General features: G+C 44.7%; 1 protein-coding gene across 1 annotated transcript in view; it reads right to left on the bottom strand.

Moving 5' to 3' along the window:
* Positions 1–25177, bottom strand: part of lamb2 (laminin, beta 2 (laminin S)) — a gene marked incomplete at its 5' end in the record, with an annotated part of 54535 nt that overhangs the window by 3610 nt on the left and 25748 nt on the right. Inside the window, 25 exons of the mRNA XM_084553886.1 lie at positions 7–214; positions 307–451; positions 2805–3008; positions 3223–3464; positions 3591–3775; positions 4484–4674; positions 4782–4963; positions 5677–5773; positions 5880–6097; positions 6177–6401; positions 9814–9849; positions 10254–10423; positions 10540–10771; positions 11437–11580; positions 12234–12426; positions 12844–12976; positions 13057–13184; positions 14096–14254; positions 14346–14481; positions 15110–15189; positions 18583–18695; positions 18825–19004; positions 19609–19797; positions 20056–20176; positions 20292–20494. Of these exons, the coding sequence (XP_084410012.1) occupies positions 7–214; positions 307–451; positions 2805–3008; positions 3223–3464; positions 3591–3775; positions 4484–4674; positions 4782–4963; positions 5677–5773; positions 5880–6097; positions 6177–6401; positions 9814–9849; positions 10254–10423; positions 10540–10771; positions 11437–11580; positions 12234–12426; positions 12844–12976; positions 13057–13184; positions 14096–14254; positions 14346–14481; positions 15110–15189; positions 18583–18695; positions 18825–19004; positions 19609–19797; positions 20056–20176; positions 20292–20494 (4114 nt within the window). The remainder of the gene's footprint in view (positions 1–6; positions 215–306; positions 452–2804; positions 3009–3222; positions 3465–3590; positions 3776–4483; positions 4675–4781; positions 4964–5676; positions 5774–5879; positions 6098–6176; positions 6402–9813; positions 9850–10253; positions 10424–10539; positions 10772–11436; positions 11581–12233; positions 12427–12843; positions 12977–13056; positions 13185–14095; positions 14255–14345; positions 14482–15109; positions 15190–18582; positions 18696–18824; positions 19005–19608; positions 19798–20055; positions 20177–20291; positions 20495–25177) is intronic.

Raw genomic sequence — 25177 nt, forward strand, 5'->3', positions numbered from 1 at the left:
AACTACCTCGCCCTCTTGGCGTCCAGCAGCAGTTGCTCTGCCTTGCGAACGTCGTCCTGCGTTTTCTGCAGGATGGCGTCCACGTTGGAAAGGCTGCGAACCCGCTCCTTGATTTCATCGGCGAGGTGTCTGATCTGGAGGGGCGAAGCGGGAATGGAGAGCTCCAGGACGCGGTTGGCCACCGCCTCAATGCTGTCGGGGTCGGCTCCCTCCTCTGAGAGAAAGACATGCACGAGATGTGTTGATGCTCAAGAGCTGGAGAGATTATTCTTCAGGCTGTTGAAGAGTAAACGATTAAAGACTCACGAGTGAGGAACTCCCTGATCTGTTTGATGAGGTCCCTCAGGTCATTGTTGGAGCGCTCCACCTTGTTCTTGGTGGCAGTGGCTTTCTCCAGAGCTGCTTGGGCTTTACCCTTGGCCTCCTCTGCTTTAGATTTAGCCTCTGCCACCTGAATAAATGGAAGGATATATGTGAAACTAACGACAAGACAGATACAATTACAAACTTTGGTGCTTTATGTGCTATTAACAGTAACACCTTACTGCCCAGTATCTCTTTTGTGCACATACATCGATCAACAACAACATTATGACCACCTTCCTAATATTGTGTAGGTCTCCAACACAGTTGTGACTCATCAGAGAATGGACATGGGCTTCTGAGGGTGTCCTGTGGTGTCTGGTAACAGGATATTGTTAGTTGGGGGGCTTTTGAGGGGAGGGGCCTCTGTGGATCATCCCATAGATACTTGATCAGTTTGGGATCTAGTGAATCTGGAGGCCAGGTCAACACCTTGTGCTGTTCTTCATGATTTTTTAGTTGTTCCTAAAGCGATTTTGTGGCTGCATCCTGCTGGGGATGGCTGCTGCCATCAAGGAGTGTCATTGCTATGGGGTGGGGGTGCCTGGTCTGGTCTAGGTGGGTGCTACATGTCTAAGTAACATCCACACCAATGAATGCCAGGTCCAAAAGTTTACCAGAAGAACATTGGATTGTCACAAGATGGTCAATGTCATTTACTTCTCTTGTCAGTGGTCATAATGTTATGGCTGCACTGTATTCTAAAAAACTGACTAAATGTATGATAATCTGTATACATACACATATGAAACCAGATGAAACTAATCAGTTGGTTAAACTCCAAGCATGCCTTAAAGACATAAAGGCTTGGATGACCTGTCATTTTCTACTCTTAAACTCAGACAAAACAGAAGTTATTGTATTCGGTCCTAAGCATCTCAGAGATTCATTATCTAATCACATGGTGTCTTTGGATGGCATTACCTTGGCCTCCAGTACTACTGTAAAAAACCTTGGTGTTATATTTGATGAGGATATGTCCTTTAAATGTCACATAAAGCAAGTGACCAGGACTGCCTTCTTTCACCTGCGTAATATCGTCAAAATTAGGAACATCCTGTCTCAGAGTGATGCTGAAAAGCTAGTTCATGCATTTGTGTCGTCCAGACTGGATTATTGTAATTCATTACTGTCTGGCTGTCCAAATAGCTCTTTAAAAAGCCTCCAGTTGATTCAAAATGCCGCAGCAAGAGCATTGACAGGAATTAGCAAGAGAGATCATATTACTCCAGTTTTAGCTTCTCTTCACTGGCTCCCTTTAAAGTCTAGAATAGAATTTAAAATCCTCCTCCTTACATACAAGGGCCTTAAAGGCCTAGCTCCATCGTATCTTAAAGACCTTATTGTACCATATCATCCCAGCAGATCACTTCGGTCTGAAAGTGCAGGCCTACTTGTGGTTCCTAGAATTTCAAAAAGTAGAATGGGAGGTAGAGCTTTCAGCTATCAGGCTCCTCTCCTATGGAACCAGCTCCCAGTTTGGGTTCGGGAGGCAGACACTCTCTCTATTTTTAAGGTCAGGCTTAAGACTTTCCTTTTTGATCAGGCTTATAGTTAGGGCTGGACTAAACCATCCCTTAGTTATGCTGCTATAGGTCTAGGCTGCTGGGGGACGATGCACCAAACACATGTCCTCCTTCTTTCTTATCTCTCCTCTCTCGCATCCTCCACTTTCTTTTCTCTGGCACAGAGCTCTTGCCCTCTAATTTCCTATATACTACTAGTCATACAATTCTGTGCTATTACTATGTAGAATGTTTACTGCTGTGTGTGTCCCACCCCCCTTCCCCCCCCTTCCCCCCTCTTCCCCCCCTTCCCCCCTCTTCTTGTGAGTATCTCTGGCCTGGAGTGGTGTGTTTCCTGTGGAGCTCTATACTACATCTGTTGTCGTGGTCTCATCAGCCTGCCTAGTCTTCATGGAATCCTGAAGTTATCCACTCCTACCTGAATGAACAATTCTCCAACCTGCCTATGATTCCTCTTACATTTTCAAACTGTCATGTAACATCATCAGTTTGTATCATAAGATTCCACATGTACACTTTAGTCAGATATGTGTATCTATGACAGATGTATGTTTATCTTGCTGTTCTCTTCTCTTCTCTCTTTGCTGTTCTCTTCTCTCTTTCTTCTGTCTGTACCCGGCTGGCCTTAGGCAGATGGGTCCCTCCATATGAGCTGGGTTCTGCTTGAGGTTTCTTCCTGTTAAAAGGGAGTTTTTCCTTGCCACCGTTGCCTTCAGGCTTGCTCTGGGGGTTTCAGGCCGGGTTTTTGTAAAGCGTCTTGAGACGATTTGTATTGTTATTGACGCTATATAAATAAAATTGAATTGAATATTTAACAACTGAAATTAAATCTACAGCTACAAAGGGAAAATCTATAAACCCTATAAAACCCGATTGGTGTTCTAACATTGCTGTAATGTCCATACACCTCCCTACCTTTGTAAAGAGTCCCTCCACCTCCCCTATGGCTTTATTCAGCTCCTTCTCTGCAAGCTTGGCTCTCTCCAGAGCGTTGTCCGCCGCCGCCACGGCGCCGTTACAGTTCAGGCCTCCGCAGTGGCGGTTGCCCTCGTCGTCACGGCAACCCGCACCTCCACAAGGGCTCTCTCCGCAGGGAGCGTCCCCCGGAGCGCCGCAGACCTGTGGGAGCAAATGCACACGTGCTTGCATATTGTTATACTGGATATTGTTATGTGTTCGCACGCAAACCCAAAACACGGAGACTACGAATTAATACTAATTAATGATGTCAGATAGATAGATAGATAGATAGATAGATAGATAGATAGATAGACTATTTATTTCTTTTTTATTCTTTTATTTCTTTGGTTGTATGAATTCTGTGAGATCAGACCTTCTCGTTGATCCTCTTCATGTCCAGTCCCTGTGCTCTGGTGTTGAGGTCTGCCAGAGCGCGCTTGTTGGCAGAGTTTTTGCGGTTGAAGTCGTCCTTCTTTGCGTTGATGAGGCGCTCCGTGCGGCGGCGGGTGTCTGCAGACTGGCTGACCGTGCTGGGCCGGGTGGTCGTCGATTCGTTAGCTCGCCGCTCCGCGTCACGGGACCGGTTGTAGGAGCTACGGATGCTGTCATATGCCCCTGCAGGGAGGAGAAGGGAGGTGAATCAATTGATGCTGCAGTAAATTTAGGAATTATTGTGGGTAAAATTAAATTAGGAATAATGACGGTAAGAATATGAGAGAACTTGAGTGCCCTTTCTCTCACCTAAGAAGTTGGAGTTTTTGAGGATATCCAGTTGGCGATGTAGCTGCTCTGAAGTGAGGTTCAGTTCTCTAGCTTCTCTCTCCAGAGCGCTGAGCTCCTTGCTTGCCTCAGAGTTGCCGTCCTGGACGATGGTTAAGTCTCCTTCCAGACGGTTTAAGGTATCAGTGGTGTCACCAATCTGTGCTCTACGGGACAAGACAAACAATTGTTACGTGCTGGAAACTGTCTACCAGCTAAGAACACGACAGAAAGTAATGCTTTGCAGTAATGAAATCTATATTCTTGACCTGAATACATATGTTGAGAACAGACAGCTCATGTGCTACATACTTTGAGCTGCAGATATGTATAGACTGTATAAAAACATGCAGCACCTCAGCACCATATATGGGATTTAATAGTACTCCACATTGTGTCGTTAGATGGGGTAGTGTAGGAGGTATTTCTGCAGCTAAAGGTCTAATAAATTTGGTGAAGTTGTTAACTGAAGAGGATTGGACCGTTCCTCTGCTAGCGTTAGCGTTAGCCTTTCCAGTGCATTGCACTAGTACTTTTGTTGTGCTTCATCTTTAGTGAAGTATTTCCACACACTTCATGAATCGCTTAGATTACTGCAACGACCCACTGGGCTCCCTCCTCACCTGTCTTCTCAGAGGCGTCCATGTTGTTATTGTCACATGATCAGTGACTAGTTGACGTGTTGCTTAAAGCGTCATGGTACAGCAGTGAAGCTGACAAACTGACTGGTCTGTACAACCCCTACTACCAACTATACTTTTCTTCACCACACAGCAAATGCGTTTTTTCATGCTACAGCTCCCTGATGCAAGAACCATATTACATGTAGTTGAACCAAATCACACTTCAAATGCAGCACAATCAAACAATTATACCTAAGATCTTCAATAAGCTCCATGAGGGTAGCAACGGCAGCAGCAGTGGCATTGCGTGCGTTGACGATCCCCCGAGCCTGTGCCAGTTTCTCCTCCAGGTCTCTGAAGGCCTTCTCGTAGGGCCCAGTAAGCCCAGTGGTCTGAATCTCATGGGCACGCTCTGCCAGAGCCTTGGTGCGCACCGCCAGGTCCTGGTAATGAGACGGAATCACGAGGAGAATGATTTTGGTTGTTCCCTCATTAATCAGTTTATCTGTGTTTCACATTAGTCCCTCTCTCTTCTGGATAAGCGCTGCACCTGCACAATGCGATCCCAGTCCCCAAAGCACTGGTGACAGGGCTGGCAGTTGGGAAACTGGCCAGAAAATCCTCTGGCACACTGGTCACAGCGGACACCTGACACCCCCTGCTGGCAGACACAGTGGCCGGTCACCCGGTTACACTGAGAGGTTTCAATCCCGCGCCAGTCACAGTCACAAGCTGGAGGGGTGGAAAAGGAGAGGAAGGTCAATGGAACGAATATATAGTGAGGATTTTAGCATTTTTAACACTTCTAAACCTTTCCAGCGTAGCATTTTACTGAGCCCCTGATCAGTATCAGGGCCAGAATGATCGGATCGGTTCGGTATCGGGCTTCAGCCAAGCCTGATCTTCTGTAGTTATTTGTTTTAGGTCTGCCATAAACCAAAACCACGTCCCTCTAGTGTCAAAACTTCTTCTTCTTCTGTTTTAGTGGTGCCAAAAACGACGTGAGATGTGATTTGTGGAAGTACTTTACTCTGGAAAATAAAGTCAGTCAGATAGAAATTTGTAAATTACGCATGAGGGATGTGTGACACCCCTTGGGCCTCAAGGTGTACTTCCTGTTTAGGATTAGGGTTAGCACACATAAATAAATTATGTGTGCTTCTAGAAGTACCTTTGTGTACAGAACAGAACACAACATCCAGAACTAAAGGTCAGACAGCCATAAAATAGCACTATAAATAATTTCCAGGTTGTTCCTGTAGACATTTTCATAATGTACTTGTTCTTCTTTGCTCTAAAACAATGGGAAGTATTTGGAGAATTTATAGGTTATTAAACTATAATGTTACTGGTCCGGCCCGCTTGAGATCAAATTGGGCTGTATGTGGCCCCTGAACTAAGATGAGTTTGGTTTAGAGCATGCATTATGTCTGTACGTGTCTAACCTCTGCACAGCGTCCTGGGGTCTCCCCAGTAGTTCTCCTGACAGTCTGTGCAGGTCTGCCCTCCAAAGCCGTCACGACACTGACACTGCCCGGTGAACTGCGCGACAGGAAGCGGAGAAAACAAGAACGTCATTTCTATATTGTGTTCACACTCCTCGGATTTTAAATACGATGCGTTCGGGGGTCCAGGTGTTCCTTTCTACCTCGTTGCAGGAGGAGGTGACAGAGTTGTTGGGATCACAGCCGCACGATTCACAACCCCTGCCGCTGGCCAGGTTCCAGTGGTTGGGGGCGCAGTGGTCACACGCCAGACCTATGACATTTGGGAGACACTGGCACTGGCCCGTGGCACGCTGGCACACACAGTCCTCACGCTCCATACACTGGCTGCGTTCAGTGCCCAGGAAGTTACAAGTACACTCTGAAAGGCAAACCATCATGATCATTTGTTTGGAAGAAGAACATTAATATGCAAGCAAATTATTATTTTTTTTACTCACTCCTGCAGTTGCGTCGCGAAGCGTCCCCGAAATAGCCGCTCTTGCAGATGCCACAGTTGGGGCCCTCGGTGTTGTAAAGGCATCTCCTGCACTCTCCGGTCTGCCGGTCGCAAGCGTCCACGTCTGACATGTCTATGTTGTTGTTGCACTGGCACGGCTGGCAGCGCCCCCCCGGCTGAGAGGGGTTCCCGTAATAACCTGGCGCGCACTCCTCACACCGGGCACCTGAACGGGGCAAATAGTCGAGAAGGGGAATAGAAGTCAGAGCCGAGGCAGAGATGATAGCTGTGATAAGACCACAAAGATTTAGTTTCATATCTTCCTTAAGACTCTTGACAAGTGCTTTACGGGATGATCCAATCTGTTTGTAGGGCGTATGAAGCAGCAGGGAGCAGGAAACAGGAGAAGAATCGATAACAAACAATAAACTAATACATGTTTTCAGTAAACACATTAGTCTAAATCTATTTAATCAAATCGAGGCTATTGCTATATTAATACAGTGTGTATCAGTTTGTGTTATTCATCATCACTCAGTGGGGCTTTGGTTAAGCATTAGTTAAGTGTCTCTGTCACCACCACAACCTGCCTCAGTAGATGTTGTGACATATTTTTGCACTCACAATGGCCTCTAACAATTTAATATAAGTAATTTCTGTGCTTTCTGTTGTTTTAGGACGATGTCTCAATGGTGACAACAAACATCCTGGTTCGGACCACACCGTGCTCTGTGCTGTGTTCAGCTGTATCTGTACCACACCTGCTATCTACTGCTATATGTATACTGCACCATAGAGCGATGAGGCATTGTGTCAGTGTCATTGCTATGGGGTGGGGGTGCCTGGTCTGGTCTAGGTGGGTGCTACATGTTTAAGTAACATCCACACCAATGAATGCCAGGTCCAGAAGTTTCCCAGAAGAACACTGAATTGTCACAAGATAGTCGATGTTATTTACTTCTCCTGTCAGTGGTCATAATGTTGTGGCTGATCGGTGTAAAGCTACTGTGCAACAATGGTCCGGAGTCTTGTTTCCCTTCCTTGTTCTATGTCGTTTGCTGACCTTAAAGCTGCGCCTTAAGAGAAGAAATACTTGGCATATCTGAGTCAAGCAGGAACTGGAGCACGGGAGGAAATTGGAGAAAGAAGGAATGAGGAGGTGGGCAGAGTAAAGAGCGGCTCTGTGCTGGCAGAATAAACTACACAGAAGATTAGACGAGACCAAAGTTGGATGGAAGACAGGAATGTAAGAGAAAGAGGCAAAAGCAGAAGCAGAGGAGTAGACGGTGGGAAACAGAAAATAATCTGCTAAAGTTTCTTTGAGTTTTCCAGGTCTCTCTTTATGTTACGCTCAATCTAACAGACAATGGATATCTGAGGTTGAGTAGCCAGTTTGGTGTAATGTGAAGTTAAATCAGTGGATGTGTGATCATTCTGCTGTATTTTTAGGGTAATGACCACCTCTCGTTCTCGTCATTCATCCACAGACAGAGCTGAACACGTACTCCAAACACTAAACACAGAAGCTGACCCAGATGCTTTGAACGGTAGATTCTTGAATACACGTGGGAAATCGTTCTTCTCCACACAACAGTACAACAACAATAAAATCTAAATAGTGATTCTGGGTCAGGTCCTAAAATGTGTACACACACCTGGTCGAAATTTTAAAAACGTGATTATACAACCCCTCACAGTGTTGTGACTTTGGCGGCACTTATTTGGTCCTTTAGTGCCGTATATCCTCCTGAGACCCGAGCATTTGTTTGGTATGCATTTTTAATTTATCCAAGGTATTTGGTAGTATAGAAACTAAGCATCATCTTTGAACAAGAAGTAGGTCTGGCAAAAAAATGATGTCCTCATATGTGGACACAGGGATTATTTCACTGTATATTACAATAAAGTAAAAGTAAAAGTAAAGTAAACTGTTTATTTTAATACCTGAACATTGCTGTACAAAACCAGAATTGCAAACAATGAAGTCCCAATGTCCTCAAACGAGTTCTTGCTAATTAGTGATGTTGTAGCTTGTTTCTAAATACTATAAACACGTTTCAATTGTAGAATTTGATGAGGTTTTGCACCTCGTCCACTTCCGTCCCGTGATCGGCTGTAGATTGAATCCGCTGAAATGCCCGCCATCATGTTTTTACACCAACTAGTGTATTGACCCTTTACTACCACTGGATGGCAGACACAGGTGTCTACTTATGAGGACAACAGGTCAAAATGAAGCAGAATGCAGAATAAGCTGCCACAAAAATAAAACTTAATGTCTCAGGGTCTCAGGAGGATAAGGGAGCTGTGCAGTAGTGGTTAGAGGTGCAGCTTGTCCGTGGCTGAGGTGCCCTGAGCAAGCATCTGACCCCCAAATTGCTCCCCGGGCGCGGCCCTAAGAGGCTGCTGCCCACTGCTCCAACTATACACACTACTGTGTGAACAAATGGATGGGTTAAAGTTAAATTATTAATTATTAATTATTATTATAAACCACCAGGAGTCAAAGGGACCATTCAGACCTTGCATTAACATAAGACCTGAGTCAACTGATCTCAGGGATCCAGCTTTAAGCGCCTGTGTTCACACCTGACATCAAAATGTGTCTCCACATGCGTCCCCAGCCAGGACTTGAGATCAGATCTCAGCTCCGAGGATCATTTTGGCTGCAGCTGGCGTCTCTAATAAATCATGAACCACTGTTTGTTGTGTGTGCTTCAGGACTTCCACACTTTGAACCAGCTTTATTCATTTATTGATCCCCGCCCTGACATTGGCAGAGCTAAACGTGAACAAAGCTCCGACCAGAAGTGAACCCTGAAAACGTCCAGACAGACGACCGTGATTTCACCGCCTCGCTTTTTGAAGCAGTGACAGGATAATTTGCTTAAATAACAGTAAAATAAAGACACGGGCGATTACTGAGGAAATAGCCAAACTAATTTTACACGGCTCATTATACAGCAGCACGTTCGCATCAGTCATTAGCCACAGAGTCACAGACGGTGTACTCACATTAAATAACTTCCTTAGTTAATTTTAGTTTAGGATTATTTATTATTTAGTTAGTCATTATCTACAAGGAGAGAATATTTTAAAAGGCTCTCATTTTTCCTTTTCAGGGGATCATTTAATGTGACCCAGGATTCATTGTGCGTTCACACTACCAAAGGAATGAGGGCCAATCGACCCACACCTACAAATGTGGTCAGAGATCAGATCTTTCAAATGTGATTTAAATGCGTTCTGGGGGTGTTCACACCGCTCTTTTATGCTGGCCACTTGGAATCAGATTGCCCAGATCAGATCTTAATGCAAGGTCTGCACAGGCCTCAAACGTGGTCTGAGGTTGGATCACTAAAATGCATCCTCAAAGCGTTCACACCTGTACTTTAAGCCGGCCACTTGTGATCAGACAGCCCAGGACGGATGTGAATGAAACGCTAGGGCCGAAGGCTATGAGAGGACTTCAGCCAGGTCTCACACAGGAGTGCACTGTGGCACAGCACCGCTTAACGGGGAGGGGGGTGCTGAAGCCATGCGATGGGGAGGATTGGTATAGTGGGGGGAAGGACTAGTGGGAGCAAAAAAGGGATGAGGGTAAGGAATATGGGAGGGAGTCAACCATTACTACTCACGCTTAAAAATGGTCGCCCCGGAGCGTTTAACAATTCCTATGCAAGTAATACAAGGGAGGGAGGAAATGACACAGGTTACCAGCATCAGAGCCCACTGAGAAACATCACTCTTACCTCTGTGAAGAGAGAAAACTGGACCTTCATTTATTTTTTTTCAGCCTCATTAAGACTGTTGATGGACTGAAACTAGGTGACTACTTAGCTTTACGTTCTCTAGTATTAGAGCGATCCACAACAACACAAACACAATCGACAGGTTTTGTGGCGATATTTAAAAATTCAAACACCAGAACAAAGTGGATCAGGATGAGCAGAATAATGCGGAATTATAATTACTACCTGAAATTCACAATTAAACTAAAGACACACACTTGCTGAGGATGAGGAGGACGAAGGAAGGAAGGAAGGGAAGGAAGAAGGTGCTGATGCTTCATGTTTACCTGTGTAACCCTGGTTACAGTTGCAGATTATCTGTCTGTTGCGGTTGTCCTGGTAACAAGATGCAGCAAAGTGGCGTCCGCTGTTGGGCCCGTCGGGGCAGGGGCACGGACGGCACTGACCGCCGGACGCTTTTCCCAAAACGGGGTTACCGTAGTAACCGTTGGCACACCTGAGAAAATGACCCAGGAAAACAACACAAGGAAGTGTGATTATTGTCTGTCTTTGTTTTTTTTTATTTATGACAGAATACAAACAAATCAAACCAGGACTGTAATGAAACATCACCTGTCACACTTGTCTCCTCCAGTGTTGTCCCTGCAGTTGAGGCAGGCCCCCGTCCTCTGGTCGCACTGGTCCGCGTGCCCGTTGCACTGGCAGGGTCGGCAGCTGGGGAAGCCCCAGTGTCCCGCCTGGCATCCGTCGCAGTGCTGGCCAAACGCTCCCGGCCGGCACTGGCACTGGCCGGTGAACTTGTCGCACAGCCGAGTCACGGAGCCCTCCAAGCTGCAACCGCAGGCTGGACGGGAGGAGGGAAAGATGAGAAGGGACGCGGGAGAGGGGGGTGAAGGTAGAAAGAGAGAAGCAGGGGGATGGGAAATTAAAAATAAATAAATAAATTGATTTGCAAATGCGCTCTCAGAGACAGTAGAGGGTGCCAGCAGCTTTGAATATGACTCATAGGACAGCACATGTGCATACACGGATCAGGCTTAACATTATGACCACCTTCCTAATATTGTGTAGGTCTCCCTTGTGGTGACTCATCAGAGAATGGACATGGGCCTTCTGAGGGTGTCCTGTGGTGTCTGTTGTTAGTAGGATGGGCCTTTGAGGGGAGGGGCCTCTGTGGATCATCCCACAGATACTTGATCAGTTTGGGATCTAGTGAATTTGGAGGCCAGGTCAACACCTTGTGCTGTTCCTCATGTTTTTTTTTTTTTTAGTTGTTCCTAAAGTGTTTTTGTGTCTGCATCCTGCTGGGGATGGCTGCTGCCATCAAGGAGTGTCATTGCTGTGGGGTGGGGGTGCCTGGTCTGGTCTAGGTGGGTGCTACATGTCTAAGTAACATCCACACCAATGAATGCCAGGTCCAAACGTTTCCCAGCAGAACGTTGAACTGTCACAAGATGGTTTAAATGATATTCACTTCCTGATCGGTGTAAGAAGCCCTGAGTTTCTCACCTATGCAGCCTGAGGGTCCAAAGCCGTAGGTCCCTGGAGCACATTTGTCACAGCGTCGACCGATCACATTGGGCCTGCAGCGACACTGTCCCCCACGGACATCGCACACGGAGCTGACGGATCCCTGAGGGTCGCAGTTACAAGCTAGAGAACAGAGACGAGCAGGCATGACATATGGGAAAGTCTAGCAGTGCAGCTAGCGTTGCGGTATCATACAAGATTCCCAGGTCGATTCACAGTTTACAGTCCCATGGCTCATTAAATATTATGGCGTAAATCTTTGCTGTAGTGGTTAGAGAAGCAGTTTTACTGAGGTGCCTTGAGCAATCTATGAAGCCCCAAATTACTCCCTGGGTGCTGCCCAAGTGGCAGCCCACTGGATGGGCTACCATAGGGAATCAATAAAGGAATAATTCTTCTCCTTCTTCTAAACATTAACACGGATCATAGTTAGAGTAGAACCGATAAAGACTGATGACTGGAAATCTATAGTGGCTATTATGGTGATATATTAACAGTTTAAAGGCTTAATAATTAACAGGTCATGAATCAAATCAAGTTTTGTTGTCTGTCCTTTAACACCAATAAACATTTAAGAGGATTTAACTCAAACAGCAGAGACACATTCTTACATTCCACCTGATTTTTGTCCAAAAATAGTGTAATAATAATAGTGTTTGATCCATTTGGGGTCTTCTAATGCTGAAGGTCAAGCTTGTATGATACTAAAGGGTAAACAAACATATAATTAATTAACGAACTTCACAGATGCCAACATTGAGCCCTTTTTCACTCACGCAGAGCTCCGTCATTTATAACAGCTGACATGCTGGTGATCAGCTTGGCGCAGGTGTCGCTCATCGCTGGGCGGGTCACGCTCTTCGCCCCCTCGTGGCAGCGGTACCGCTCATAGGTCTGCTTCCTGTTGTTGGAGGCCGGGTCGCCTGCGTTGAACATCTCCATGGAGGAGTGGCGCGGCATCAGTGCAATCTGGAGGAGGAGGAGGAGGAGGATGAAGAAGGAATTTAGGAAAATGTGAGGCGTTTGAGCAGGGATGTCAAACATACGGCACGCGGACCAGAACCGGCCCGCCAGAGGGTGCAATGTCAGGGTTGCAGACATAACACAACACTGAGACCAAGAACTAAACAGCAGATGACAGCAATGTGCAGAAATTGCACTTACTTGTCTTAAAAAAAACACATTTTCATAATATACTTGTTCTTTTTTGCACTAAAACAAAGGGAAACATCTAGATTTGTCATTATTTATAGGTTATTATTCTATTATGTTACAGGTCCGGCCCGCTTGACAACAAACTGGGCTGTATCTGGCCCCCAGATTAAAATGAGTTTGACACCCCTGTGTTAGAGTGTGGATTAAAATTTATGTTAGAATCCATCTCACAGAGTCCACGAGGAGGATAGCATTGGCTGCCCCGTTGAGGATAGTGTTGCCATCCTGATAGCGTCTGAACTCGAAGCGGACGGTGTAAGTGACGCCTCTCTCCAGACACACGGGCTGAGGAGGTACCACAAATCTACGGCAAGAACAGTCAGCTTACACACGGTTAACATCAAGGCAAATGCACACGAGCGAGTGTGTGTTCAAGTCGCAGACCTGGCTCCGGCTGGCAGAGACACGATGATTCTGTCGTCATCTGGGATGGTGTTTCCACAGGGGCTGCTGGTGGGAATTGGCCCGGGACGGATCACTGTTATACGCACCTCCTCCCAATCTCGGGGCATCTACATAGAGCAGGCATGTAGTCAAAAGCATACTGACTATTTTAAAGGGGAATTACTGTGTTTTACAATCTGGACCTTATTTCTGGCATAAAATACGATCGTTTACTCACCCATATAACTTTGGTGTCATTTGGAGTCGTTCGTCAGATATTTAGATCCGCGTATATCCATATAGTGGGAGTGAATGGGGCACCGAAACGCAGCCTCTAAATAACGCATTATCTGCCGCGAAACGTTCATTTCACCAATATTTTGTTATGATACGCTAGTGCTATTCCCCGTTGAGTCTGGAGTTACCTGTTATCATCATCCGGGGTCTGTAGATTGACCTACTAACCTACTAACCTCTGACCTGGATGATGTCATCTCTGAGCGCCGTGCGCACCCGCGACGGTCGGCTTGTTTACCTGTAATTTGCTAATGCTAGTTTTTTGCAACATGGCTGAATATTTTTCCGATTTTGAGGTTGGGGACGACGACTTTGTTTATGATGGACGTCCTTACCGTTTTGAGCCAGAGTATACGGATGAGGAGCTCGTTGAAAGGAGGATGCGGAGGCAGAGAGAGGAACAGCTGGCCGAAGAACAACAAACCGCTGCACGTTTGCGAATAGGCAACAGGTAACTCCGGACTCAGCGGGGAATAGCACTAGCGTATCATAACAAAATATTGGTGAAATGAACGAGTTTCAGGGCAGATAATGCGTTATTTAGAGGCTGCGTTTCAGTGCCCCAGTCACTCCCACTATATGGATATACACGGATCTAAACATCTTCCGAACGACAAATGACACCAAAGTTATATGGGTGAGTAACCGATTGTATTTTATGCCAGAAATAAGGTCCAGGTTGTAAAAAAAGGTAATTCACCTTTAAGGTGATAAATAACTAAATAAATAAATACACACAGACCTGTGACTCGTAGCGGACAAGCAAGTCATATTCCATGGAGTACGGTATGTTAGTGATCTGGAACTCCAGCGTGCCGCCCTCAGGTACCCGAGCAAACCCAGAGCCCGTCCATGTGGCAGGGCGACCAGGCTGGTGCTCTCTTGTCTCCACTGTGCAGCCCTGAGAACACGCACAAAGCCATATTCAGATATATATCCGTTCCTGCACGCTAAAGAGCAAATTTGTGTCAGAGAATGGAGGGCGTACTCACCTGTCCCATCTTGGCCAACTCAGCCTCGTAGAGGAAGTGATCCAGAGCTATGAAGAAGTACCCAGACTCCACCTGAGTACACTGGCGTCCCGTCATGTGGCTGCGGCAGCGACACTGACCGCTCTCCACGGAACAGCTACGGTTAAATGTATGGGTTTGTTATAGATTTGCGTGTCTCTCCTGCCTTTTGGTAGAAGATACAGTCACTAACAGGCTTTATACTGGTGGCCCATCACGCTGTCAAATCAAAAACTTGTTCTGCAGTCCTAGTGCAGTATTTTAGCACATTTACTTCACATTTTATATTATTCACTGACGTCTTATGATTGTGTATGGTGTGACTTTTGTTCATTTTTATTGATTGAATATTTAGCACTCGTTTCAGAGGTGGCACTCTTCAGACCTTACATTAAGATCCGATCTGGGCAATCCGATTGCGAGTGACCAGGTTTAGGTACCTGGCATTAAACATGCGTCTCTCAGTGGGTCTACAGATCCAATCTACAGCTGCTCTCTCTAATGGATCTCTACTCACTGCTGTTTCAGAACCATGAACGCCATTGTTTGATGTGTGTGCATCATGACTTTAGCCTTAACGTATTATTGACTGATCTCCACCCTTTGGTTCAGTAGATTAATTAGCATATATCTCAGTACACAAAGCTGCTATTTCAGGGACAGGAGTTCTTTTCTGAAGGCTGTGTCTTTGAAAGGGGCCTCCGAGCTATATAAAGCACTGGAAACAGACTCAATTTATGACTCACTGGTTGTCCAGAGCTCCTCCGATATCACACTCGCAGCCTCTGCAGCCGTTGACGTCGTAGCTCAGCGCCCAGTGCTCCGGCTATAAACACAGAAGAACAGACGGAGGGCAACATGATGGACAGACGGACTCAGAATAGGACAGAGCAGCCACAGACGGAGACAGACAGTCCAACAGCTGCGTCTCTATTATAGACCGAGGGAAACTTTCGACTGTCGTGACTGTGTGTGAGTCATACGTACAGTAACCCCCTCTCTAATCCAGTACAACATCATTCATCATTACAGCACCAGTTCTTCTTTGTCAAAAATAACCGACATGACTGGATCTTGCCAGCATTTATGTTTTGTCTGATGTTTTTCTATTTCTAATTTTGTGTTTTTCCATTAGCTAGGTCACTTCTCTTTTGTATTTTTCATAATCTGATTCAAATTTGTGGATCATCCATCTGTTTAAAGTGATACAGTGGTCTGTGCCTGTCTAACTTCTGAAAATGCTGGTACATCTGGAACGGTTGGGGTTAACTGAGAGTGCTTTCACACCAAGAATGTTGTTATGAACCCAGGAGCATTTATCCCTCAGGCTGGTTCGTTTGGGCTGGTATGAGCACAGCAATCATACTCCGTTCTGTAATAAATTAACCAAGCTAAGTCCAGTTAGAGAGAGTGGGTTCTCAGCACAATTGCAATCGATCATTTGCAGTGTGAACAAACACCAATACGCCAACCATATAACGGTATACTTGGTGATAGTAGTAGTTTACATGGTGCATCTTTAGAAGAGTGCACACCTGAACATAAATGTTGTTCTCTACACATGGCCTAGACGCTTGATCAAACTGAATATGTTGTTCGTATGCAGAGCACTGGAACCTGAACCACTGAACAGCAATAAATGCCAGTGACCTCAGTCGCTGCTGACATTTCACATTTGATTTGATTATTTCCTGATTTCCTAAATTCCCAGTTTGTCCGCAAATTTATGACCAATCACAAAATAGTGTGCCAGAACGCAGTGTTGAGGACGTGTCAAATTTGTCTCAATTGCCTTGTGAACATGAACCAAACAAAGATTAAATGAACTATATCTGTGAATCTGACTTTGCACCATAGACTGTATAAAGAGTGGACGCCATGACAGCTCCTTTAAAAGTGAAGCCAAAGCATGAGGAGCTCCCCCTGCTGGCTGGCTGAAGTATAGGTCATAAGCTCCACCCCCTCCATGTTAGTGGATGGGACGTGGGCCAAACTAAAACACTAAAATACGGTGGTTTCTGTCATTTAGGTAGTTCATATAATGCTGATATATGTTGAAGAGTCCATGTTTGTTTTAGTTATTTGACGCTACAGAAACAGGATGTGACATCATGATGATTGAGAGTTGCCACTCACAACCCCTCAGTGAAGCATGAGAGTAGGAAGAAAATGGATTAAATAAGTGTAAGTGTGTAATCCAGCACATCTTTGTAACTCGCTCCTTTTTCATCACACACTTCCTCTCTTCAGTAGGACTTTCTAAATATATATATAAATAAATTTCCACTGTTAACATTATTGTGTCTAAAAATGAGGCAACAGGACCCACTTTCGGACCAGATCCTGGTCCTGACCATTTTAGGCCTGCTGTAACACACACCAACCGGACAAGCCTCAAATCCCTGGGCTAAATTTAGATACACAACCCAGGCAGGGGCTCACATTCCTGCCTATGCTATTCCTGGACGAGCAGGTTTCGGGACGAGAGGTTGAATTATAACAGGAAGCTGATAAACACCTGACAGCACGGGCTGGTGGGCAGAGAGGGTGAGGGAAAGACGGGGGAAGTAAACAAGTAGATCAGGGGTACTCTATTCAAAGTGAAAAGGATAAAGATAATATGGTTAAATAATGTAAAACTTTAATTCATGTCAAACGTAGGATGATAAAGTGGCAAAGAGGTGGTTTAAAGACGTACTAAACAGGGTGACCATCTGGCCAGTGGAGCTCATGTATACCACAGCCTGCTCTCTTTCCCACGTTTTCTGTCTTTTTCTACTGCAACCATCAAATAAAGGCTAAATGCTAAAATTAAAGTCTGAAAAAGAAGAAACTAACAGACGAAAAATGTAAACAGTGTTACTGTAATGGAAAATATATCAAGGGATGTACCGATTGGTATCAGGGCTGAGCCAGGCATTTTAAAAATGAATGGATCAGATCAGGTTTTAGCCAAACCATCAACTGTGAAAATGTCTTCTTCTTCTGTTTTGGTAGCAGTTGATTAGAGTCAAAGCTGCCAAAAATGTAAGCAGAAGAAGAAGAACCAAAATCATGTGACTAAACATGTTTGCTGTGTGGAAGAACTTTACTCTGGAAAACACAACAATGTGGATGTTTGGTGAGGTGTTAGTAGGAGACCATCAATCAATACTACCAGCTAGATGGAACAGAAACACATTGAGTATTCTCTGCGTTTAAAAGAAGAGGATGACGTTGGATGACCAGAACTTTTCTGGACTAGAAAACACAGGTTTTCTGGAGCCAAGGTACGAGCTACCCTCTCCACACTAGAAATATTTATTGGACTGAATCTAGTTGCATCCACTAGATCAGTGGTTCTCAACTGGTCTGGCTTCGGGATCCACCATCACCACTTAATGATAAGCTGTGACCCAAATCAAACAAAATTTTCAACTTCTCAAATTTATTGAATGAAAAGATTGTAGAATAGAATATCACAAAAACAAAAACAAATGTAATGATAAACCGAAACGACCAGCAAGTGGTGATGCTAGAGAGGGAACTGTTCCCTTTTACGCCCAATATAATTAAAACCAAAACTCTTCACTTCAGTAACTTTTCAGCCTTTTTTAACAGACTCAACAGTGCTTTCATGCACAAACACAAAATAAAAAAGTCCAACTACTGAGAAGTAGTTTCAAAACGACTCAAAATATGTAGCTCTAGCTGAGTACCCACTCACTGAATATATAACAATGTCCCATTAAAACTATTCAGTCACTTATGCAAGCATTAATCATAAGGCTGGCATGACAATCAGTTTTCATGTGCCAACACCTAATCAGCATCTTACATGTGTTTCGCCATGCTAAATTAGCATATGTAAACAAACTCTGCAGATCTTCTTCTAATGGCAGGTATCACCTACTGCCACCTACTGTTAAGGAGTGTGAATCGATGACTCTCTATTGATTTTTTTTTGCCCATTGCCCTTGACCCATTGAAAACAAGCCAACGACCCACTTTTGGGTCGTGACCCACCAGTTGAGAATCACTGCACTACTAGAATACAAGAAAGAGAAGAAACGACTTGATGAATCTCCAGGGGAGGAAATGTAGTTACTAAATAAAAGATCACAAGACCCGATCAGGACATCCCTAAATATATCAGAAGATATTTGTTCACTGAAAAATGGGGCGATGTTATTGACAGAGGCAAGAGACGGTGAAAGATGTTTGACATTTTCCGTCTTACCAAACACTGGTCACAGCTGCGTCCAGTGACGAGACGCTTGCAGAAGCAGTCTCCACTGACCGGATCACACTGGGAGCTACCGGAGACGGTTCCTCTGTGGTCACACCGGCAAGCTGCAGTGCGAGGGAACAGGGTAGGAGGTTAATGATTACTTACTGCAGCACATTTCATTTAAAAACAAGCCTTTTCTATATTTTTACCATCCATACAGATGTGTGATTTATAGCAGAGATTGAACTCACGTTGGCAGCCCTGAGGGTTGTCCGCGCTCAGGCCAAAGAAGCCGGTCTTACACTTGTCGCAGCGGGGCCCCTCCACGTTATCCTTGCAACGGCACTGACCTCCCACCATGCCGAGCGAAGGCTCCGTGTGGCTGTCGCACATCCCTCCATTCAGCGAACCGTCCGGGTCACAGTCACAAGCTGAGAGACAAGCAGCAGAGAAGTTTTAATGCAGCTGTAAACACACAGACTTAAATATCACATATCTTAGAGCAGTCTGTGCGGTTCTGTTTAACCACAAGGCGGTACAGATCCACACTTTATAAAGTACTGTTTGAATGCTTGATCTCTGATGTCCTAATTGTGCTCTTGAAATCCACCATGAGAGGAACTTTCTGTATCTAATCCAGATCAAAAACCAAGAATGGATTTCACAATGTATTCCAATTTCAGAATCTTTTTCCTTTTCTTTTGACCGACCAATGTTTGGGATCGGATCTACGTCCAAAGACATGCTCGTTAGGTTCATTGGTGATTCTAAATTGCCCTGTCCAGGGTGTACCCCACTTCTCACCCAATGACAGCTCCCCCCGCGACCCTCCAGAGGACAAGCGGTTACAGAAAAGTAGTGAATGTGTTGAGCAGATGGAGCATTTATAAACTTGTGAAACTCCTTCTCATAGATGATGCTGGTTCCTCTCATTATGCTAAGCTAAGCTAACAGGTAAAAGAGTGTATTTCCACTTTTAAATAGTATTACCCTGCCATAGCACCAGTGGCAACAACAACAAAAACACATACGCACCTATGCAGACTCGTGGGTCCCTGATGTCCTTGACGGGGTCTTTGTAGTAGAACGGTTTGCACATCTCACAGTTGCGTCCCATGGTGTTGTGCTGACAGTCGTCACAAACTCCTCCGCTGATATTCCCCGTGGCCAGAAACACAGCCATGTCAAAGTGGCACTGGCTCGAGTGGCTGTTACAGTTACACTCTGGAAAATGCCAACGAGAGCGGTGTAAATTCCAGATGTTGACTACTTCCTGTTTCATTGAAGGAAAGCATGTCTGTTTTTTTTGTTTTGTTTTGTTTTTGATTTGTTGCATTTTTATTTTAACTAAATTTATTATTAACTTATTATTAACAGAAATGTTATTTTTTTCATATATTTTTTTTTTTTTTGGATTTACCATTTTTTTTTTTTCAGTTTTCATTTCTGGTTTTAAAAAGCAAACTTTTTATCTGTACTCACTCTTGCAGGCGTTGGAGTTGCGTCCTTCAGCTGGCCTCCAGGGCAGGTCATTGTAGAAGTCGTCACACTGCTCACAGTTCAAACCTTTGGTGTTATGGTTACATACACACCTGCCGTGAACCTGGAAAGGAGATGAGAGGGCGATCAAAGTATGAAAGGCTCTGACATTACTGGAGTAAATTACAGGAGGGAAACCTAAAGACACCGTGTTCTGTGCATGAGCCCTCCTCACTCACCATTCCTTCTATGTCGTTCCTGATGCCGTCGATGGGGGCACACTCGGCGGCGTGGCCGTAGCAAAAGCAGTTCCCGCGGACGACGAGCTCGTATATGGCGTAGTAATACTTCTCTTTGATTTCAGCTCTGGGGTCTAGCAGGTTGTCTCCTAGCGTGTGCAGTTTGGTGAAGTTCACTCTTAGGTTAGTGATCTTCAGCTGGTCTGGTGGGAAGACGACATGAAGAGAATTTATTTAGGGGAGCGATGGTGGAGGTAAATGTATTAATGCCAAGAGGGCATCCATCAACGCCCAACCCTTCAACAACTAGGACATGCTCCAACACCCACCACCGTTTGTTAGGGAGGGAGGCAAGCTGAGGACCCACCCCTAAACCCCTGATCTGGGCTCACTGAATGCAGCCAGGGACTGGCAGCTGAGAGTTGACTTGGATCAGAGGCTCATTTTCCCGACCACCCTGCGACCAGACCTCGTCCTTTGGTCTTCTTCCTCCCAGCTTGTCTACATCATTGAACTGGCAGCCCCCTGGGAGGACGCCATCGAAGAAGCATACAAGTGCAAGAAGCTCAATCTTAGCAGCTGAGGCACATAGAAATAAACACTAGAAGTCGCATTGAGCCTCTTGGAATGCGTCGATACGGCCGCCATCTTGGTACAGGGGTTCAGTCGTTTGACTACGCATTTTCACAGTGTGAAAGCGAGGGAAGATGCCGGACTTTTGTGCTGCATATGACTATAAACTATAACAACTTTCAGTCATACTGATACTACGGCACCAGGCCGGTATTTAGTTATATGCTACTACTACATTGTGTGATTTTTACAAACTTGTGCAAGCAGCCTCACCATACCTGCCAACATTGAACTATGAAAAAGAGGGAGATTTTCTGGGGAAGCGGAAATGTGCTACAACGTACGTCCCGAAATGACTCTACAGCTTCTTGGAGGCAAATATGTGTAATTTTATTCGCAATAAAATACAATATATTATACATACAATAATAACAGAAAACCTTGCTGTCAAAAATTTCAGTTTTTAAACCACACACATACTAATATAAATGTTCCGCACAATCGGAGTTTGTGTTTATTTGAGTTTATTTGAGTGGAAAAATTGAATTATGTCCATTAGATTTTGAACGTAAAACAGGTTATGTTAACAAAAACCTATTATTTTATTTTATTCTGACATTCGTAACGAAACAAGAAAATAAACTCGCCGATTTAAGGTATTTTAATTATGTATGTATGCCTTGTCCCCGATTGACGTTCGTCATATAGAAGCTGCATTCCCCTGTACCAAGATGGCGGTTCTGTTGACGCATTCGTTCCAATAGACCGTGGTAGTCAACGCGACTTCTAGTGTTTATTTCTATGGCTGAGGCAGAGGACAGAGGCTGGAAAGTAAAGGTGCGCCAACAACAGCAAAACTCCTAAGGGATGTTGGAGTCAGAGGGTAGGCTCACAGACAGGCCATTAAAGATCTGGCCAACACCGCTGAGAGGACGAGTCGTTGGCTGTGGTTGAAGAGAAACAACGCCACCCGGGCCGCTAAGGCTAACACCCAACCCCGGGACACACACCCAGGCTTGATCAACCTATGGTGGGCCTGCCTCGGTGGAGGGTGTATTGTGTTAAATGGCAGAAACACTGAAGCACACAACTGACGATGTGTCCCAGCAGCCGTCTTTCAAGATCTTCCCATGAATTATACGAAGGATTCCAACATCTAGTCCTTTCAATGAACATTAGGAGAGGAGGAACCAGAAGCAGACAAAAAGATTCCCTTCATGTGGACACTTTAATCTCACTATTAGAGGAACAGAGAGAGGCTGCAGCTTGTTCTGATGGATGACACGAGTTGGAGACTTGCAGTCAGCCCCCTCAGAAACACTTCCTTAAAATATCTCCTTTGCCCCAGCAAGATGAGCAACCAGTGGAGCATGACAGAGCTTAATGAGCGGCAAAGCATTACAGCAGTTAATGATCCGGCGTGATGGTACGGGGATTAGTTCATCCTTCTGAGGCACCTCAAGGTTACACTGAAAATTTGTGAGAGAATGTGAGAAATCCAGATTACGATGGTATTTGGTATTTTATCAGATATTTTACTGGGAAAACAACGGGAACTTTGCTTTAAGCATCATGTTGACTAGTCACCGATCACGTGACAATAACAACATGGACGCCTCCTAGAAGACAGATGAGGAGCCCAGTGAGTCGTTGCAGCAAACTAGCAACGGTTCATGGAGCGTGTGGAAATACTTCACTAAAGATGAAGCCCATACTACCGTGACATGTCAGTCCTGAAATACAACTAAAGTACTACTGCAATGCATTTGAAAAGGCTAACGCTAGCAGAGGAACGGTCCAAATCCTCTGGACAGCAGTCAGTCAACAACTTCACCAAACGTCCTGTGGTATCAGAGAGAAGGAGGCTGCACATCAACTATTTGATAAAGTTATTAGACCTTTAGCTGCAGAGAAATACATGGCTACGCTATCCCATCTAACAACATGTTGTAGAGTACTATTAAATGGTACTGATGGTGCTGCCTGTTTTTATACAGGCTATACATATCTGCAACACAAAGAATGTAGCACATGAGCTGTCTGTTCTCAGCGTATGTATTCAGGCCAAGAATATGGATTTCATTACTTTCTACTGTGTTTTTATTACTGACGTCATCAGAGACTAGTCGGAGTCTGAAGTTGTGCCACCCTTCGTTTCTTGTCAGTGCACTGAACAATCTCCACATATCCAACTTTCTTCTTGACATTAAATTAATTAGCAAAATGTTCCTCCTCAATGCCATTTGTGACTTCTGAGAACATTTACAGAAAGATGGAGAATGATGAATGTGGTGTTGAGATGGTCCTTCCCGCATCCTGCCTCTTTATCTTCTCAAACTATTGGCACAGGTTTAGGGGGAAAGCACATCTTGTCCTTTCCCCCCTCCCCCTCCCCCTCCCGCCAGTCTGCCAGCATTGACAGCCATGAATGAAACACCCTCCACTGTTACAGTCCAGCTGTTCAACACACAAACTCGTGGTTTCTATCGCTGAAAGGACATAATGCTATTCCCTAACCCCAATCAACTCAACTAAGTGCCAAACACTAACCGTAACCATAACATCATTGTAAGCTTGATCCTAAAACTAAGCTTTAACAGGTTTTTAACCTCAAACAGAAAACTGGCACAACAAGCACAACATGATCCCGCACAAACACACCTTTCCCTTCATTGTCCCATTCAATTTCTGGAACTATTCTGTTTCTCCAGAGTCGACAGCAGTGTAAACATGCCAATGATTAACAGCAACACAAACTGAGAGGTGGTGAGTGAAGACAAATTATAAGCTTTTTTTTCCTGACATAAATAAATGAGGCAGATCATGATGTAATTTTAGTATAAATCCTTAAAACCATTATCAACATGAGGATTATAATTATAAGGATTATATTAACATTTATAGTTTAGCATTAGAACAGCTGTATATGGTGAGTACTCTCTACAAACTGTCCTTCCCCCTCAAACAGAAGAAAATTCCAGAGTCACAACCATCATTTAAAAACTTTAAGCTTCCTGAGTTTCCTGTCATTTTAAATCCAGCTGGAGTTGAAGCAGTGGCGTTACAAAGAAGAGCTTCATGGGAGGATTTATATTCTTCCAAACCCTGCCCCTGCCCCGCTGACTTTATCTGCAGTAATAGAATCTCACCCTGACAGACAAAAGCTAAGCCCTCCAGCTACACTAAGACTCTGTCTCACATCATGCCGTATTAGCAGCCCGGAGAACAGTCTTCAACTCAAATAGAAGGTCGTGCAGCAGCCAAACAGCAGCTTTCACTATGTTAAGGGGCTCAGATGGAGACTTATGTATAATACAAGCTCAGTCTAAAGCCCTGTGCTGACATGGAAACTTTGCTTTCTTCATATGCTCCTGGTTTGCAAGAGAAGCAGAGAGAGCAGAGGGATCAATTAAAAAAAAACTATTATTATCACTATTATCATCAATGCTGTTGATACAGGAGATACTGGATGATACACACGACGTGTTTTAAGGATGGCAGCAAGCCTGGGAGAAGATATTTCATTTGTTTCAGATGATTAGGGAAAAACTCTTCATGTACACCAATCAGGCATAACATTATGACCACCTTCCTAATATCGTGTAGGTCTCCCTTGTGGTGACTCATCAGAGAATGGACATGGGCCTTCTGAGGGTGTTCTGTGGGCCTTTGAGGGTAGGGTCCTCTGTGGATCATCCCACAGATACTTGATCAGTTTGGGATCTAGTGAATTTGGAGGCCAGGTCAACACCTTGTGCTGTTCTTCATGTTTTGTTTTAGTTGTTCCTAAAGTGTTTTTGTGTGTGTGTCTGTGTCAGGCTGCATCCTGCTGGGGAGGGCTGCTGCCATCAAGGAGTGTCATTGCTATGGGGTGGGGGTGCCTGGTCTGGTCTAGGTGGGTGCTACATGTCTAAGTAACATCCACACCAATGAATGCCAGGTCCAGAAGTTTCCCAGCAGAACATTGAATTGTCACAAAGATGGTCAATGTTATTCACTTCTCCTCTCAGTGGTCATAATGTTGTGGTTGATTGGTGTATATTGTGTGTGTGTGTTAGCAAATGGTGAGTACAATATTGTTTTAGATGAAGGGGTTTCAAATTTGGTATTGACAACAGACACTGACTACAACATCTTGACGTCCTTCATGCAAGGACACTTTCTATTCCTGTTAATAAATTCATCCGTTCCCTCCATACTGAACACCACCAAACATCCTGTTCAGATGAGCGATCTAAAGCTCCTATGAAGCTTTATAGCTCGTGTAAAGTCGTGGATGGGTAAAGGTAGACGTAGGGTCTGGAATGAGAGAA

Source organism: Chelon labrosus (assembly GCF_963514085.1).
Source record: "Chelon labrosus genome assembly, chromosome: 10".
Classification (NCBI taxonomy): domain Eukaryota; kingdom Metazoa; phylum Chordata; class Actinopteri; order Mugiliformes; family Mugilidae; genus Chelon; species Chelon labrosus.